Here is a 16,073-nt window from a genome sequence, read left to right as displayed (position 1 = left end):
AGTTATGGTAAACAGAAGCTCAAGCGTGCTTGAGTTTTTCTTCTGTTACGCATCACGTTTGAGCTTCAGCAAGAACCAATGAGGTTCATTCTCGTGTTACGCATCACGTTTGAGCTTCAGCAAGAACCAGTGAGGTTCATTCTCGTGTTACGCATCACGTTTGAGCTTCAGCAAGAACCAATGAGGTTCATTCTCGTGTTACGCAGCACGTTTGAGCTTCAGCAAGAACCAATGAGGTTCATTCTCGTGTTACGCATCACATATGAGCTTCAGAAAGAACCAATGAGGTTCATTCTCGTGTTACGCAGCACGTTTGAGCTTCCGCAAGAACCAATGAGGTTCATTCTCGTGTTACGCATCACGTTTGAGCTTCAGCAAGAACCAATGAGGTTCATTCTCGTGTTACGCAGCACGTTTGAGCTTCAGAAAGAACCAATGAGGTTCATTCTCGTGTTACGCATCACGTTTGAGCTTCAGCAAGAACCAATGAGGTTCATTCTCGTGTTACGCATCACATATGAGCTTCAGAAAGAACCAATGAGGTTCATTCTCGTGTTACGCATCACGTTTGAGCTTCAGCAAGAACCAATGAGGTTCATTCTCGTGTTACGCATCACGTTTGAGCTTCAGCAAGAACCAATGAGGTTCATTCTCGTGTTACGCATCACGTTTGAGCTTCAACAAGAACCAATGAGGTTCATTTTCGTGTTACGCAGCACGTTTGAGCTTCCGCAAGAACCAATGAGGTTCATTCTCGTGTTACGCAGCACGTTTGAGCTTCCGCAAGAACCAATGAGGTTCATTCTCGTGTTACGCATCACGTTTGAGCTTCAGCAAGAACCAATGAGGTTCATTCTCGTGTTACGCATCACGTTTGAGCTTCAACAAGAACCAATGAGGTTCATTTTCGTGTTACGCAGCACGTTTGAGCTTCCGCAAGAACCAATGAGGTTCATTCTCGTGTTACGCAGCACGTTTGAGCTTCCGCAAGAACCAATGAGGTTCATTCTCGTGTTACGCAGCACGTTTGAGCTTCAGCAAGAACCAATGAGGTTCATTCTCGTGTTACGCAGCACGTTTGAGCTTCAGCAAGAACCAATGAGGTTCATTCTCGTGTTACGCAGCACGTTTGAGCTTCAGCAAGAACCAATGAGGTTCATTCTCGTGTTACGCATCACATATGAGCTTCAGAAAGAACCAATGAGGTTCATTCTCGTGTTACGCAGCACGTTTGAGCTTCCGCAAGAACCAATGAGGTTCATTCTCGTGTTACGCATCACGTTTGAGCTTCAGCAAGAACCAATGAGGTTCATTCTCGTGTTACGCATCACGTTTGAGCTTCAGCAAGAACCAATGAGGTTCATTCTCGTGTTACGCATCACGTTTGAGCTTCAACAAGAACCAATGAGGTTCATTTTCGTGTTACGCAGCACGTTTGAGCTTCCGCAAGAACCAATGAGGTTCATTCTCGTGTTACGCAGCACGTTTGAGCTTCCGCAAGAACCAATGAGGTTCATTCTCGTGTTACGCAGCACGTTTGAGCTTCCGCAAGAACCAATGAGGTTCATTCTCGTGTTACGCAGCACGTTTGAGCTTCCGCAAGAACCAATGAGGTTCACTCTCGTGTTACGCATCACGTTTGAGCTTCAGCAAGAACCAATGAGGTTCATTCTCGTGTTACGCAGCACGTTTGAGCTTCAGCAAGAACCAATGAGGTTCATTCTCGTGTTACGCAGCACGTTTGAGCTTCCGCAAGAACCAATGAGGTTCATTCTCGTGTTACGCAGCACGTTTGAGCTTCCGCAAGAACCAATGAGGTTCATTCTCGTGTTACGCAGCACGTTTGAGCTTCCACAAGAACCAATGAGGTTCATTCTCGTGTTACGCAGCACGTTTGAGCTTCCGCAAGAACCAATGAGGTTCACTCTCGTGTTACGCATCACGTTTGAGCTTCAGCAAGAACCAATGAGGTTCACTCTCGTGTTACGCAGCACGTTTGAGCTTCAGCAAGAACCAATGAGGTTCATTCTCGTGTTACGCAGCACGTTTGAGCTTCAGCAAGAACCAATGAAGTTCATTCTCGTGTTACGCAGCACATTTGAGCTTCCGCAAGAACAAATGAGGTTCATTCTCGAGTTACGCATCACGTTTGAGCTTCAGCAAGAACCAATGAGGTTCATTCTCGTGTTACGCAGCACATTTGAGCTTCCGCAAGAACCAATGAGGTTCATTCTCGTGTTACGCAGCACGTTTGAGCTTCAGCAAGAACCAATGAGGTTCATTCTCGTGTTACGCAGCACATTTGAGCTTCCGCAAGAACCAATGAGGTTCATTCTCGAGTTACGCATCACGTTTGAGCTTCAGCAAGAACCAATGAGGTTCATTCTCGTGTTACGCAGCACGTTTGAGCTTCAGCAAGAACCAATGAGGTTCATTCTCGAGTTACGCATCACGTTTGAGCTTCAGCAAGAACCAATGAGGTTCATTCTCGTGTTACGCAGCACGTTTGAGCTTCAGCAAGAACCAATGAGGTTCATTCTCGTGTTACGCAGCACATTTGAGCTTCCGCAAGAACCAATGAGGTTCATTCTCGAGTTACGCAGCACATTTGAGCTTCCGCAAGAACCAATGAGGTTCATTCTCGAGTTACGCATCACGTTTGAGCTTCAGCAAGAACCAATGAGGTTCATTCTCGTGTTACGCAGCACGTTTGAGCTTCAGCAAGAACCAATGAGGTTCATTCTCGTGTTACGCAGCACATTTGAGCTTCCGCAAGAACCAATGAGGTTCATTCTCGAGTTACGCAGCACATTTGAGCTTCCGCAAGAACCAATGAGGTTCATTCTCGAGTTACGCAGCACGTTTGAGCTTCAGCAAGAACCAATGAGGTTCATTTTGAGCTTCCGCAAGAACCGATGAGGTTTGTTCTCGCATATCAAGCAGGTTAGGTTGAGCTTCTGTTTATGTTCGCTGATCAATGTTTATATGTGAATAAAAGTCTAAATTCAATCTATTCATCATATAAAGTGATTGGGTATCCCCTGAAAATTTGGACTAAACCGCTCGATTCATATAGCTTAGTTTTACAGTCTCTTTATGAACTTTTTGAAGCATCAAAGTGGTAGTTGTGTAAACTTCTCTCAAGTTTCATTAAAAATATTTTCATTTGTGTTCTGAAGATGAATGAAAGTCTTATGGGTGTGGAGCGACATGAGGGTGAGTAAATGATGACACAGTTTTTATTTTTGGGTGAACTATCCCTTTAAGGTATATTTTTGCAATATTTTTGTTCTCTGGAAATTGAACCCACATGCTTAGCACTACCAGCTCTGTGCTTAGAGGAAAAGGAAAAGTGCTAATTTAAGTTTACAGAAATCAAAGGTCCTTAAAAAGAACTTCGAAAGGGAAATAATGGATTTCTCATTACTTCTCACACCTGTTTCTCAGCTTTAAATCCAAACTTGGCATTTATGTCTGGAGTTGGTTCATCACCACAGCTAGTGAAATGAACACAACTCTCACTTCCATCCTCTTGCACATGCATTCGCTCCATTGTAAACACATGCAATGAATTTGACATGACCTGCGGGATGCAAAGACAAGAGAACAAAAGCAGGACTCGCAGGAAAACAAGAGAAGCAGTCGGTGCTCAGGAGGTGTGGGGTCCCTGACGTGCAGATTAGGGTTGTGGGAGCACTTTGCAGGTTGTTGTCACAGAAAAGCCAGCGGAGAATTGCACTAGCTCATCCCCAGATAGAGGAGTGTGTGAGCAGAGTAGGCAACAAATTTGTTTTGCACTAAATTAAAAGACCTTAGGAAAAGAAAACGTCAAATGAATTCAGTCTATATAATCAGTGCATCTGTTGCTCAAACTGTTTTACTTTGCTATAAAAATATATAAGATGAATGCACAAATCAACAATGTTTCTTTCAAATTGGATTTAGCACAGGACCCATAGAAACTATAAAGTGCTACTTAAAGACTAAATGTTCTAGTAGAAATATGGCATTTAATTTGCTTAATAAAATAAAATGTAAAGGACAATTTGTGTCCTTAAAGGGTTACTTCACCCAAAAATGAAATTTCTGTCATTTATTACTCACCCTCATGTCGTTCCACACCCGTAAGACCTTCGTTCATCTTCGGAACACAAATTAAGATATTTTTGATGAAATCCGTGAGGTATATGACTCGTCCACAGACAGCAATATAATCAATACTTTCAAGGTCCAGAAAAGACATTGTTAAAACAGTCGACGTGACTGAAGTGGTTCAACCTTAATGTTATGAAGCGACGAGAATACTTTTTGTGTGCAAAAACAAAACAACGCATGCATCGTGCTGATCACGTGATCGGCGTCGACCAATAATGAGTCGGCATTCGGACGTAAACACGGAAGCCTTCACTGAGCTTATCGATAATGACAGGAAAGAGAAGAGATTGTTGAATAAAGTCATTATTTTTGTTTTGTTTTTGCGCACAAAAAGTATTCTCGTTGCTTCGTAAAATTAAGGTTCACATCGACTGTTTTAACGATGTCTTTAGTACCTTTCTGGACCTTGAAAGTGTTGATTATATTGCTGTCTATGCTGTCTCGGATTAGATCAAAAATATCTTAATTTGTGCTCTGAAGATGAACGAAGGGTGTGGAACGACATGAGGGTGAGTAATTAATGACAAAAATCTAATTTTTGTGTGATCTAACCCTTTAATATTTTTTTATTTTATAGTAATTGCTATATCGTTGGCTGTATTGTTTGAAACAGTTATTATAACACAGCATCTCATGCCTTATTGCTTTATTGAGTGACACCAACATCACCAAAATAATTGTTTGCTTTCCATTTGTTTTTTAAAACATTTTTTTAGACATTTTTCACTCTCCACATTTAGGGTGTTTACCAAAAGCACTAATGCAAGCACTTTATATAGTAACTTCATCTGAATCTAATTTATAGCCGTGCAAAGGTGTGATTCTTCCAAATACTGAGAAGGCCTGACATGAGATCAGAAAAGGGCTCATATCACGAGGCATATCAAAATCTCCTTGATCTGTTCAGATTAACTATGAAACACCACTGAAAAAAAGAGCATTTGCTGAAACGAAACTGCAAAAATGAGCCTTTCTGAACATTTAGGTGAATAGATTAGCACATGTGATTCACCATACTATTATTCCTAAATGCCTGAAGAACCTATAGCGAAATAAAAATGAGCAGCCGAAGTTTATTTTGAATCACAAGATTCCTGGTCACTTCAGTCTGATCTGAAGAGTTTGGGCACAATTTAGCACGTTTTATGAATCTTTCACAATGTGATGCAGCTTTGAACTCTCTGCAAACCCAGTGGAAAATGATGGGGCAAAAAAAACAACAACAGCTGTGGGGATTCAAATAAAATCCTAGAAAATTCAATGTCCAACAAAACACACACAACTTCTGACTCACTGGGAGTAAATTTGACCTGGCCTACTAGCTATTTTGTGAATGTAAGTGAATCATCAATGTTTGGGAGACTTTCAAGGAATCGAAGGTTTTTACTAGTCACTCATTTAATGGCCTGTGCCGGTTCAGACGGAGCATTAATGATTTTGTCCTCCCACTAATACCGCATGAGGTGTCAGTCATACACTCCGCCGCCTGCCAGATTACATCCACTTTCAATTTCTCCACGGCCAGATGGTTTCTTCACACTGCATAAATAAATGAATGCGGGTGTGTGGACCTCCATAGCACGGATCACATTCTCCCTGCTCGTCTTGAAGACGAGGCGAGTTACGATCTCGCAACCTCGGAGGTGAGCGGAACGCGCGCTGTGACGGGCCGCGCGGCCGTTTAAAGGAAGTGTTAACCGCGTTCCTCATCCGAACGCAACTCGCACTTCGGAGTGTTATCCTCCTAGATGTATAAGGCACACATTTGCGAACATTGTTAGACAGATTGCATCACCTTTGGCTGCGGTGTGAACCTCTATCAATTATGTATCTTTCCTTTGATGATCGCATTCCGTTAGAATAGCTGCTAATGAATCGCGAAACGACGTGTGGAACGCGCGTATTCAATTTCACCATCGGCTTGATGTGAGGACGTCCGCGCGACACACGGGCCGAAAGGTGTTTCAGACGGGCTTCCAGTCATTAGGACCTGGCAGCGGTGTTTCTCTCTCTCCTACCTGTAAATGGACTCGGAGGAAAAACAGTGACGGAGCCCGGTGAGAATTTCACTGGGGGCTTGAAAATTCACACCCGCCCAAGGTGTTGTTTAGGCGTCTGATAAACATGTGAGAAAATAATAGGCTGGAGAGGAGTGGGTGCTTCAACCAAGGAGACCAGAGTCAAGATCTAGATTTTTGAATAATTAACTTTGTGATCAAGACGATATCAGTCTGTTAGTCTTCATTTGTTCAATAGGAGCAACAAAAGAGAGGAAGAGGGAGACTGAGCCAGGCATGAGAGAGAGAGAGAGAGAGAGAGAGAGAGAGGGAGAGAGAGAGAGACGAGAGTGTCTTGGAAACCAGAGTTGTGGATCTAATTGAGGCTGCAAGCGGCCATATGGGCTAGTGTGAAAATAGCAAACGCTATCAGTAACGGAGAAATACGAAGGGAGGGGAAAAAAGAGAAGAAGTCGAAGAATATCTTAGATATGACTATGCAGCCGGAGCCAAATCTCTCTCCAGCTGTAGAGACAAAACGAACACGTTTCTTGAATCGATCTTTGTGTTCAACGCGATATGAATGACTGAAGCGCCGTCCCGAAGCCTTTAAGATGCTGAAACGCACGCATGCCAGCCATAGGAAGCAGGCCAAGAATGAAAAACAAAGTGCATGTGAGCCTCTCCTCCCAACGCGCCTGATGTTCCGAGGCTGCCTGTTATCCGAGGTGTTAATTGGCAAATTCGGTACAAGTCAAGAGCGTGTTCCCTGCCGTCCTCGCCCAGCTAGGCTAGGTCATTAAGCCGAGAATGGATTCTCTCATGCTGCCTTAACCCTTGAGGCGCATTGCATCTCTCCCTTCCTCCTTTTTTTAACCAGCTAAAGCAAAGGGAAAAGCCATATATATGAATGCAACATGAAACGCTGTGCATCATTATTGCTTCTGAAAGGTCAGCGGTGTCGCAATCGCAGCTTGCAACGGTGTTATGAATAAATTTGCATGAAAAAAAAAAAATATATATATATTTTTTAGATAGATGGATTGATCGCTGTGTGACTTGCAACGCATATGATCAGGCCTTCTGAGAATCGAACCCTAAAAATAAACGGTCTTTATTGGCATCTCTATGAGTCCATGAAGAACCTTGAGCCCAGGGAATGTTATGACAAGGTTCTTTCAAAGTTACAAACAAACGTTCTACCATTAACAGAACATTCGTTCAGCATTATATGATCTTAATAATGTTCTCAAAATTTTAGCACAAAAATGTTATTATACACTCTTAAAAAAAAAAAAAAGCCAAAATGGAAAAAAAAACAAACAGAAAATGGACAAACCCAGCCGATTGGGTTGTTTTAACCCAGCGGTTGGGTTAAATGTTCATTCAACTAATGTTTAAAAGTTACTGTGTTGCTTGCTTAAAATGAACGCAAAAATATGTTGGAAATTAACATTTATTAATAAGTTTAATATTTAAACAATAAACGTTTATTAAATTGCTTATTAATAAATGTTCACCTTTAGATTATTATTGTTGTTGCCTCTAGTAATTATGTGTCTGATTTTTAATTTCCAACCTATTTTGGGTTCATTTTAAGCCAGACATATAGTCATTTTTAAACAATAGTTGAGTTAAATAAAACTGCCCAGCAGGTTTGGGCAAACATTTAACCCAACAGCTGGGTTTGTCCATTTTCAACCCAACTTGGGTCATTTTTAACCCAGCATTTTTAGAGTGTATTATTCATTAAACTTGTCCATTTATTAAACATATTAATAAGTGGTAATTTCCATATTTTGGTTTTATTTTAAGCAAGCAATACAGTAATTTTTAAACAATAGTTGGGTTAAATAAAACTACCCAGCAGGCTAGGCAAACATTTAACCCAACCGCTGGGTTTGTCCATTTTCAACCCAACTTGGATCATTTTTAACCCAGCATTTTTTAGAGTGTATATTGTTTCTGGAACGTTTTTATATGTTGTTTCAGAACCTTCATAAAACATTCAAAAGTAACAGTTAGTTTCAGAACGTTAGAACATTCAAAAGTAACATTCACGTTGCTGCAAAATTATAAAATGGAACGTTCGCATTACCCAAACATTAAAAAAGAGAGAGAAAAAAATGGGTGTTTTGAATCTAGAACATTCAGAAGCAATATTTTAACATATTAATGCAAAACGTTCAGATTTTTGTTAGCTGGGAAAATCCATTGAACCTTAAAGATATATATTTAAACGTTCTTCATACTAAGAAAATGGTTCTTTTAAGAACTGTTCACTCAAGGAACTTTTGGAAATGGAATACTTTTATGGCATCTCTGCGAAAACCCGCTTTATTTCGAAGAGTGTATGAACCACCAAAACGCATGACTTTAACAAGCTTGAAGCAAAGCCTATAAGACGGTCTGAAAGGCCTTCCTTTCCACTGCTTCCTCAGAAACGGTATCGTCCTCTGGGGTTCCGGGTGCGATCTCACCAATGCCTCTGTCATCACTTGCTGTGACTGCCAAATCCGTGCTCCAGAATCGGGGGGCTCGCAAACCGGCATCGAAACAAACACACACAGCAGACAGGACTGCTCAGAGACCTACGGAAGGCAGCCTTTCGCTTCAACACATTTCGCCTGACATGAGGAGGAACCGCATCGCATCCTGAACCGAGAGGGACCGTCGCGTTGCTTGTTGGGTAACATGTAAACTGCGGGGTGGCCCTATCCTCTCTTGCCCTTACATTTGGTCTGCATCCCATGTATTCACATGTGTTTATGTAGGAAGTTGTTGATTGTCTGCACGACCTAGATATGGAGAGATGGCCATCGAGCTATCGGGAGGCTAGAAAATATCGGCCAACTGACCTAAAACACCTGCTGAGATTTACACTGCGAAGGTGCATGAACAAATACTGTTAAGAGTATAATATACAAAATAGATTTCCAAAATGCTGAGATATTGTGTATATTCGTATTTTTCTGGGGGGACAGAAAACTGCAAATATACGCCTGACAAACTGCATAATCATGAAATGTGAGGGGAAAAAAAGGCACGTGGCAAGAGAATGACAGTCAAACCTGACCCTAGATTTCACAACAAACATGATTTGACATTACGATTGTGTCCTCAGATCTCAGGTGTTTGCAAAAAAGGCGACAACACAGAGCAGCCGTTGTAAACACTGCACGCAATACTGTGGGAATATACTTCCTCTGATCAAACTTTGTCAGTGGTGATGCTGAGACTGTCTCTGACTTCCTGTTAATTAACACTACATATTAATTCCTCCATCTTTTTCCCCCTCTCCTCTCACAGACTGTTATTTGGCAATAGTCTGGCAGCTTGGTTAGTACTCAGCTTGTGGTTATTTGGCTGTACAAAAAGAAATTACAAAAAGTATTATTTTTCTTAATAGGGAAATGTGTAAACGAGAGGGAGTTTCTAGGTTTTTTTTATTAATTTATTTAATAAATATTATAATTATTATGTTTGTTTGTTTATTTATTATTTTTGCTACAGTGGTTGACGAGAACTGGTCAAGAAAATTAAGAAAACAATTTACGCACAATCTGCTTGAACGAAATAGGCTACCAGTTTTTTAATCGGGTCATAGCCAATAGCCGAACGATTTTGATCAATTCAGTAAATCCTCTCTGTGATGTCATAATCATTTCGATGTAGGTAGATTCTTTTAAAATTATGATGCCGCAATAATGCAATTAAAGTCGTCCAGTTAGTTTATTCACCGCTGTAAACGAAACGAGTAGTCTAAATGTTTTTCTTCTAGACACGTTTATAATCTGTTTTGTATTTTTTCATGCATTTGCGCATAAAATATTTCAGTAGTTTAAATGTTTTTCCCCATGCGCCGTTACATTTAAAAAAAGAAAAGAAAAATAAACTGCAAGATTAATTCTCAGAAAAAAATAAAGTGAATGCAAAGAGTAAAGAAAGGTGAAATAAAAGTAGAAATTATGTCCGAATAAATAATTATTCATGATTCTCAAAACATCATAATAATTCATTGGTATTATTCTAGTACAGGCCTACAATTCCATATCTCGCGGGAAATTCATCACATGAACGATGTTCTGCTGTTATAGGACATGAGGAAACATTAATTGAGGAAAGATTAGACACAAATGAAATAGCAACAGATGTTTCAAATGATGCTAATTTAATGTCATTATCCGTGTCCCCATTTCTGCGCTTGACAGTAAGTAGCGTCGAAATTAATTCAATTAGAAAGCTCTTCCAACGTGACTTCCTAGTTTATATTATTAATAAAGCCTAGATATATTTAAATAAAATCATTTACATAGGCTACAGAAAAGTATTATAAGAGCAGACGAAATGATAGAGGTTACCTCAAGGAGCAGTTTGATTCGTTCATTTTAAAATTTTACCGTATATATACATAAATGTAGCCTAGTAAAAATGACAGGCTATCTATATTTAATTATTTAATATAATAGCCTAATATATAATGAAGGCTACATTTTTACTAATATATAGCCTATATATATTGTCAAAATGCAGGGTATATATAATCTAATATAATATATCTTAATATAATAATATAATGTAGCCTACATTTTACTTTTGTTTTTACTTATGTATTAAATGCTGGGTTGTTTCAACCAAATTTGGGTTAAATATGGACAAACCCAACAGTTGGGTTAAAAATTCAATTAAAAAAATATAACCCAATGACTGGGTTTGTCCATATTTGACCCAAATGTGGGTTGAAACAGCCCTGCCTTTTTTAGAGTGTATATATAAACTATAATATTAGACTATATCAGATTGGGTTAAATGAAACTGCCCAGCACGTTGGACAAACATTTAATCCAACCGCTGGGTTTGTCCATTTTCAATCCAATCCAATCGCTGGATTGTTTTTTACCCAGCATTTTTTAGAGTGTACATTGTTTCTGGAATGTTTTTATATGTTACTAGTTTCAGAACCTTCATAAAACATTCAAAAGTAGCATTCAAAAAGTAACAGTTTGTTTCTAGTTTCAGAACGTTAGAACATTTGAAAGTAGCATTCTGTGTTTGCAAAATTATAAAATGGAACGTTCGCATTACCCAAACATAAAAAATAAAAACATTAAAAATAAATGGGCGTTTTGAATCTAGAATAGTTTATAACTATAGGCTATAGTTATAATATATATAAAAGAAATATGTAGCCATTTTTACAGTATACCTATAGATTATTATAGACAGATTCTTAAAATAAGACAGCCTAATTTAAAAGAGTAGGCTATTCAAGCAATGCAACTCCTTTTGCTTGAAGGAACCTTTTGGCTCGTTCATGCGTTGGTGGAACTTGAGCCAGCACAGTTCTGTGCGGGTCTCTCTCTCTCTCTCTCTCTCTCTCTCTCTCTCTCTCTCTCCATCGGTTTTCTTCGCGTTGGAATGAAGCTGGTGACTTGCTGTTTTTCGCTGAACTGTGCGGCGGCAGCAGCAGCGGCAGCGCGGAGCGTCTGATTAGCATGCGGCAATAATGAGGGTGAGCCGGGTTCCATTGTTCTAACACCTCCCCTCTCCTCCGCACCAATCTGTCAGCGTTCAGCCTCAAATGCTGCTCTCCACAAATGAATTGGATAATTAGTTGCCCCTCACGAATGCTGCACTCTTCTCACCCCTGATTGCTTTCACCTTTTTGCTCCTGGCAATTTTGACACCTCGTAATCAGCCTGCTGCTTCTCCTTCTCAATCTATAACCCTCGTCTTCCTCCTCTTTTTTTTTTTGGGACTTTAATCCAAATACGGCGTGTATATTGCAAGAAAGTGTGCAGATGAATGGAAGGCCTGCTTTACTGAGAAGTGGAGTTCTATAGACCTTTCGAATAGCTAATCAATGATATTTCTGTCTTACACTTTCGGCATTATGCTGTCAAAACTGAGTCAACAGCAAGGACAAAAAAAAAAAAAAGACAAAAAAGAAAAAAAAAAACACATGGACCCAGAAACTGTCAGTACAGCTTTCCTCTTCCAAATAACGAGCACTGACAACGTAATTATGTACAAGCATCTGTCCACGACTCCAGAGAGAGAGAGAGAGAAAGAGAGAGAGAGAGAGAGAGAGAGAGAGAGAGAGAGAGGAAGAGAGCGAGAGAGAGAGAGAGAGAGAGATCATTAGGGAGAGAGGAGTTCATATTTGCTGCCTTTTAGAATAAATTCATGCTTTGATGTGAGAGATGAGAATTTGAACGCTCTGTTTATCCAAGTTGGGTCGTGTATTATGCGCAACACATTGTGTGCTTTCGACATGCAATATTCAGCATTGCAAATAGAGCAAAAGCATGTCGTGTGCCTCAGTTGTTGTGTTGTTTTTGCTGGAGCAAAACAACAATGTGTCGCGCGAGACATTGCGAAATCATGTTTCATTAAAACAGAGGATTTGGGAGGGAAAATGGGTGAAAATAATCTGTTGCCTTTTAGTATTATTTCCTATATTATAGCCTACCTTAAAAAGTTTCGATGCTGAATGCTGATTGGTCAGTGAAGCGCTCCAACTAGCTAAGCAAAAAGTTCACTATGGCTGAATATGAAAGAGCAGAGTAGCCTATTTTTTTTTTTTTTACTATTTTTGCAATATAAAGATATTGAAAAAACAGTAATATACATACACTATTCATAATTAACCTGTGCGCCGCCAGTAGGATAATAATATTTGCTGCATAGCAACCTTCTGTTACTTCAGATAGGCTATATTCTAATAGAATGCCATAAATTTGGTTAATGAAATAACATTTTAAAGCTGCAGTTTTGGTTAAAAAAGATACAAAATCAATTACATAACCAGCCAGTGTTCAAAACTATGTCCTTACCTTAGCCCGATTCACAACGGTAAGCTTGTAATAATGTTTTCTAATTCGAGTGGTACTGGTAGGTTTCCGCGGGAAATTCGAGCATCGTCTTTTTGCATCATTGCGTCACATCTGTTTTCATAAAGAAGGAGTCCCAGTGTAGGCTATATCACATGTGAGGATGCTGCAGATGGCGGATAATTTATAGCTGCAATAATTAAACATTTTGATGGCAGATTGTATGGTATGGAAAATTAAAGTTAGAGATTAGACTGTACAAAAATTGAAATCTACAGGTAATGCTAATACACACTAAATACTTAAAGCTGATGTTGTTAACATTAACAATTTGAGAATAAAGTATAATAATAATAATTTGCACAGTTTGATGTGAGATGAGCAAAGTCACTATTGGCAGCGCGATTTATTGTAATGCTTTTTTTTTTTCTCAGTTGGTCAGAACAAAAGTGGCAGACATGTTACTTACTTGTTCAGATGACATTCTCTGGTGACAATTCTTATTTTGGTCACACTTCCAAGACATAGAATCTGTGATTCTGAAGTACAGTATCCACACCGATGTGGTGATTGACAGCAAACATTAGATTCACCCGTGCTGAGGAACCGTGCCGAACCACAACCCACATAAAGATGATAATTCCGCAAATAACTGCAATTGCAGGTTTCAAACAGAGATGGCGACAAAGAGGCAAAACTTACAGACTGCAGCTTTAATGAGTAAAAATGTGTCAAGGTCAAATGTAATTAAACTTATTAACTTATTTTATTAATTTTGCAATGAAATAGGAGTTTACACATTGATTTTTTCTCTCTTTTTTTTTTTTGCATTTTAATCAAGTAAGATTATTTGAATGTATCTTGATTTAAATAATTTTAGAAGTCTGCTTAGGCCCCTTGTTTGAGAAACACTGCCCTAAGCAACAGATTAGACATAACTCAAATCAATTGATATTTCAAGTTATTTATTTGGTAAGTAGCAGTAAATAGAGCTGTTCAGTCATGACATCAGTTTGTAGGTTGACCCGGATCAGACATCATGGGCTCCCAAGGGAATTTCCATTGGGTTTTCAGAATAGACTTTAAAATTAAAGTTGCTAAACAAGGAGTTTTCAGATTTGCCAAGTATGCAAACTCAGTTTCTTTTGTTGTAGTCCTCAAGTAGAAGCTTGTTAGCAAGTTACATTACACAATGGCTTAAAAATTCACATATGACTGTGTATAATTTAACTCGCTTACCAGCACTCATAAAATAACCCGATAGGAAACTCCAGAGGGAAGCTATGACTTGAAAATGCTGATTCTCTTTCAAGTTTTAAAACCACAAACTGAACAGCCTTATAACCAGGATTACACACAGTAAGCTGGTCATTATCGCAAAAATCACTGCCCGCTTTGTGTTGTTGAATAACCCTATCAGTGTTTATTTTGCAATAATGACCGGCTGGTTGTACATTATCCCTTAAATCAATATTTTTAGGGGATCTTTCCTTCAGCAAATCAGCGAAACATTGCAAAAGTCCCCATGTGCAGCGCCAGTCTGCCAGTGTGAAAAACAACCACAAAAACCAGCTCCTCTTCTTCACACCAGCTCATCTATGGGGTGTGTGTGTGTGTGTGTGTTAGCAGGCTGTAATCCTGGGCGCTGCGAGGTCTTCACTGCACACACGTGTGCCACTACACACATTTGACTATCTGCTCAACACGTCGTCACTGGAATTACTGAAAATGATTACGTTTGTTTACGATGCTGCTAATTATCCACACACACAGTCCAATGCAGCATCAAGGACATGGTTTAAGATATTCCAATAAAAACACAAGCACATCTGTACACACCAGAGCACAGTGCAGTTTAGAGGTATAATGCGATCGTATGAAAACCAAACGGAAGACTGTTTTGGTATCTGAGCAGCTAATTCACAGTCTGTGAGCTAGAAAACGTTCGGTTAATATTTCTCAGTGCCTGTTCATTCATGTGGATGAACCGCAGAGCCCTGATCAGGCTTAATAGCAAGCAGGCCACAAAATAATGCAGTATAAATCATAAGATAATTGTGCATGTAATCACAAATTGAGCTTGTATTGGATTTTCAGTGTAGAAATGAAGTTTTAATTAACCTGAAATACCTGTGCAGAAGTGCTTTCGTAAACCAGATGGTGTTTATCGTTGAAATGATTATCTTGGAATTATTTCTCATTAAGAACAGATTCCCTCATACAGGTGGTACACATTAAAATTAAGTTATCAAATTAAAGCAATTAGGAGTTATTACTTCCACAACATTTCAATAGAACATTTTTCCAACTAAAAGAGTTGCTAAAAATGCGACAACTTGCCCCGACCTGACATTTAAGAAAAAAGCTCTCTGGTCAAATTAGTGACTCTTGTCTTAATGTATGTCAGTGTAGTTTTATTGTGTTCATTTTAAAAAAAGATATTACAAAAATATGATATTGGAATTTAGCTCGGAGGAAAGGATGCACAAAAATTACTCTAATTTAAGAAACCAACAAACAAAACCATTGCTAGAGAAAACAAGCATTTGTGTATCGCATAATTACCATGATGGGTTCTTATATGCCTGAAACAGGGTGAATACATTCACAAATGTTATATATTCATATACGTAAAAGGCTTGGGATTGCCTGACATTTGTACCACTATGAAGTAGCCGCAGAAATTGATATTTTGTTTTTATTTTGATATATGCATAGCACAGATAAGAGCTTGTTCTTTAGTTTGGGATGCATTCAGATAAAAGTACACCGGTGAGACGTTTAATTCTCTGAGCTCATAAACAGCGTTTACAACTCACCCTCTGAGATGAGGATATCTTTGATGTTGCCATATCAAATTAAATGACTTTAAAAAGGAAGTATTCTACAGTTAAACTGCCAGTCATCGGAATGCTTCCAACTAAAATGCAGCTAAAAAGATTAATTAAGACATAACCATTCTAAAATGAACCGTTTAAAGTTCTCCTAATTAAATAAACGACAGCGTAAGGTTCCGCTCTCTTCATCGTGTCACTGACGGACGTGAGCAAATGTGTTCAGACGGGTAGCGTGCTACTTAACAAAGCCA

General features: G+C 39.2%; 2 protein-coding genes across 7 annotated transcripts in view; one reads left to right on the top strand and one right to left on the bottom strand.

Annotated features, from left to right (window-relative positions):
- Positions 1-2,965, top strand: LOC127518751 (uncharacterized). Of its 5 annotated transcripts, none has more exons than XM_051905839.1 (3): positions 1-542; positions 1,206-1,256; positions 2,226-2,965. In XM_051905839.1, exons 1-3 carry the CDS (start codon positions 79-81, stop codon positions 2,917-2,919), a joined length of 1,209 nt encoding a protein of 402 aa, XP_051761799.1. In that variant the 5' UTR covers positions 1-78; the 3' UTR covers positions 2,920-2,965. The 5 variants fall into 5 exon arrangements, with proteins under 5 accessions (XP_051761799.1, XP_051761797.1, XP_051761796.1 ...); XM_051905837.1 differs by having other exon boundaries at positions 1-593; positions 1,155-1,256; XM_051905836.1 differs by having other exon boundaries at positions 1-644; positions 1,155-1,256.
- Positions 2,966-15,382: 12,417 nt separating this feature from the next.
- tank (TRAF family member-associated NFKB activator) overlaps positions 15,383-16,073 on the bottom strand; it is a 17,324-nt gene continuing 16,633 nt past the window's right edge. For both annotated transcript variants that reach the window (XM_051905652.1, XM_051905653.1), the window contains exon 8: positions 15,383-16,073. This exon is cut by the window's right edge and continues 213 nt beyond it. The gene's annotated coding sequence lies outside the window, so the exon portion shown is untranslated.

Source organism: Ctenopharyngodon idella, chromosome 9, assembly GCF_019924925.1.
Source record: "Ctenopharyngodon idella isolate HZGC_01 chromosome 9, HZGC01, whole genome shotgun sequence".
In the NCBI taxonomy this organism is placed as follows: domain Eukaryota; kingdom Metazoa; phylum Chordata; class Actinopteri; order Cypriniformes; family Xenocyprididae; genus Ctenopharyngodon; species Ctenopharyngodon idella.
Note: the sequence above shows the minus strand (reverse complement) of the source record. Positions and strands in the feature narration are given on the sequence as shown.

What these genes read in the sequence shown, in the direction of transcription:
- LOC127518751 (XM_051905834.1), top strand. Translation starts at nt 79, where the DNA reads ATGAGGTTCATTCTCGTGTTACGCATCACGTTTGAGCTTCAGCAAGAA. An exon ending in CTTCCGCAAGAACCAATGAG is followed by an intron (nt 798 to 950) that starts GTTCATTCTCGT and finishes AGAACCAATGAG; the next exon opens with GTTCATTCTCGTGTTACGCA. An exon ending in CTTCCGCAAGAACCAATGAG is followed by an intron (nt 1,614 to 2,174) that starts GTTCACTCTCGT and finishes AGAACCAATGAG; the next exon opens with GTTCATTCTCGTGTTACGCA.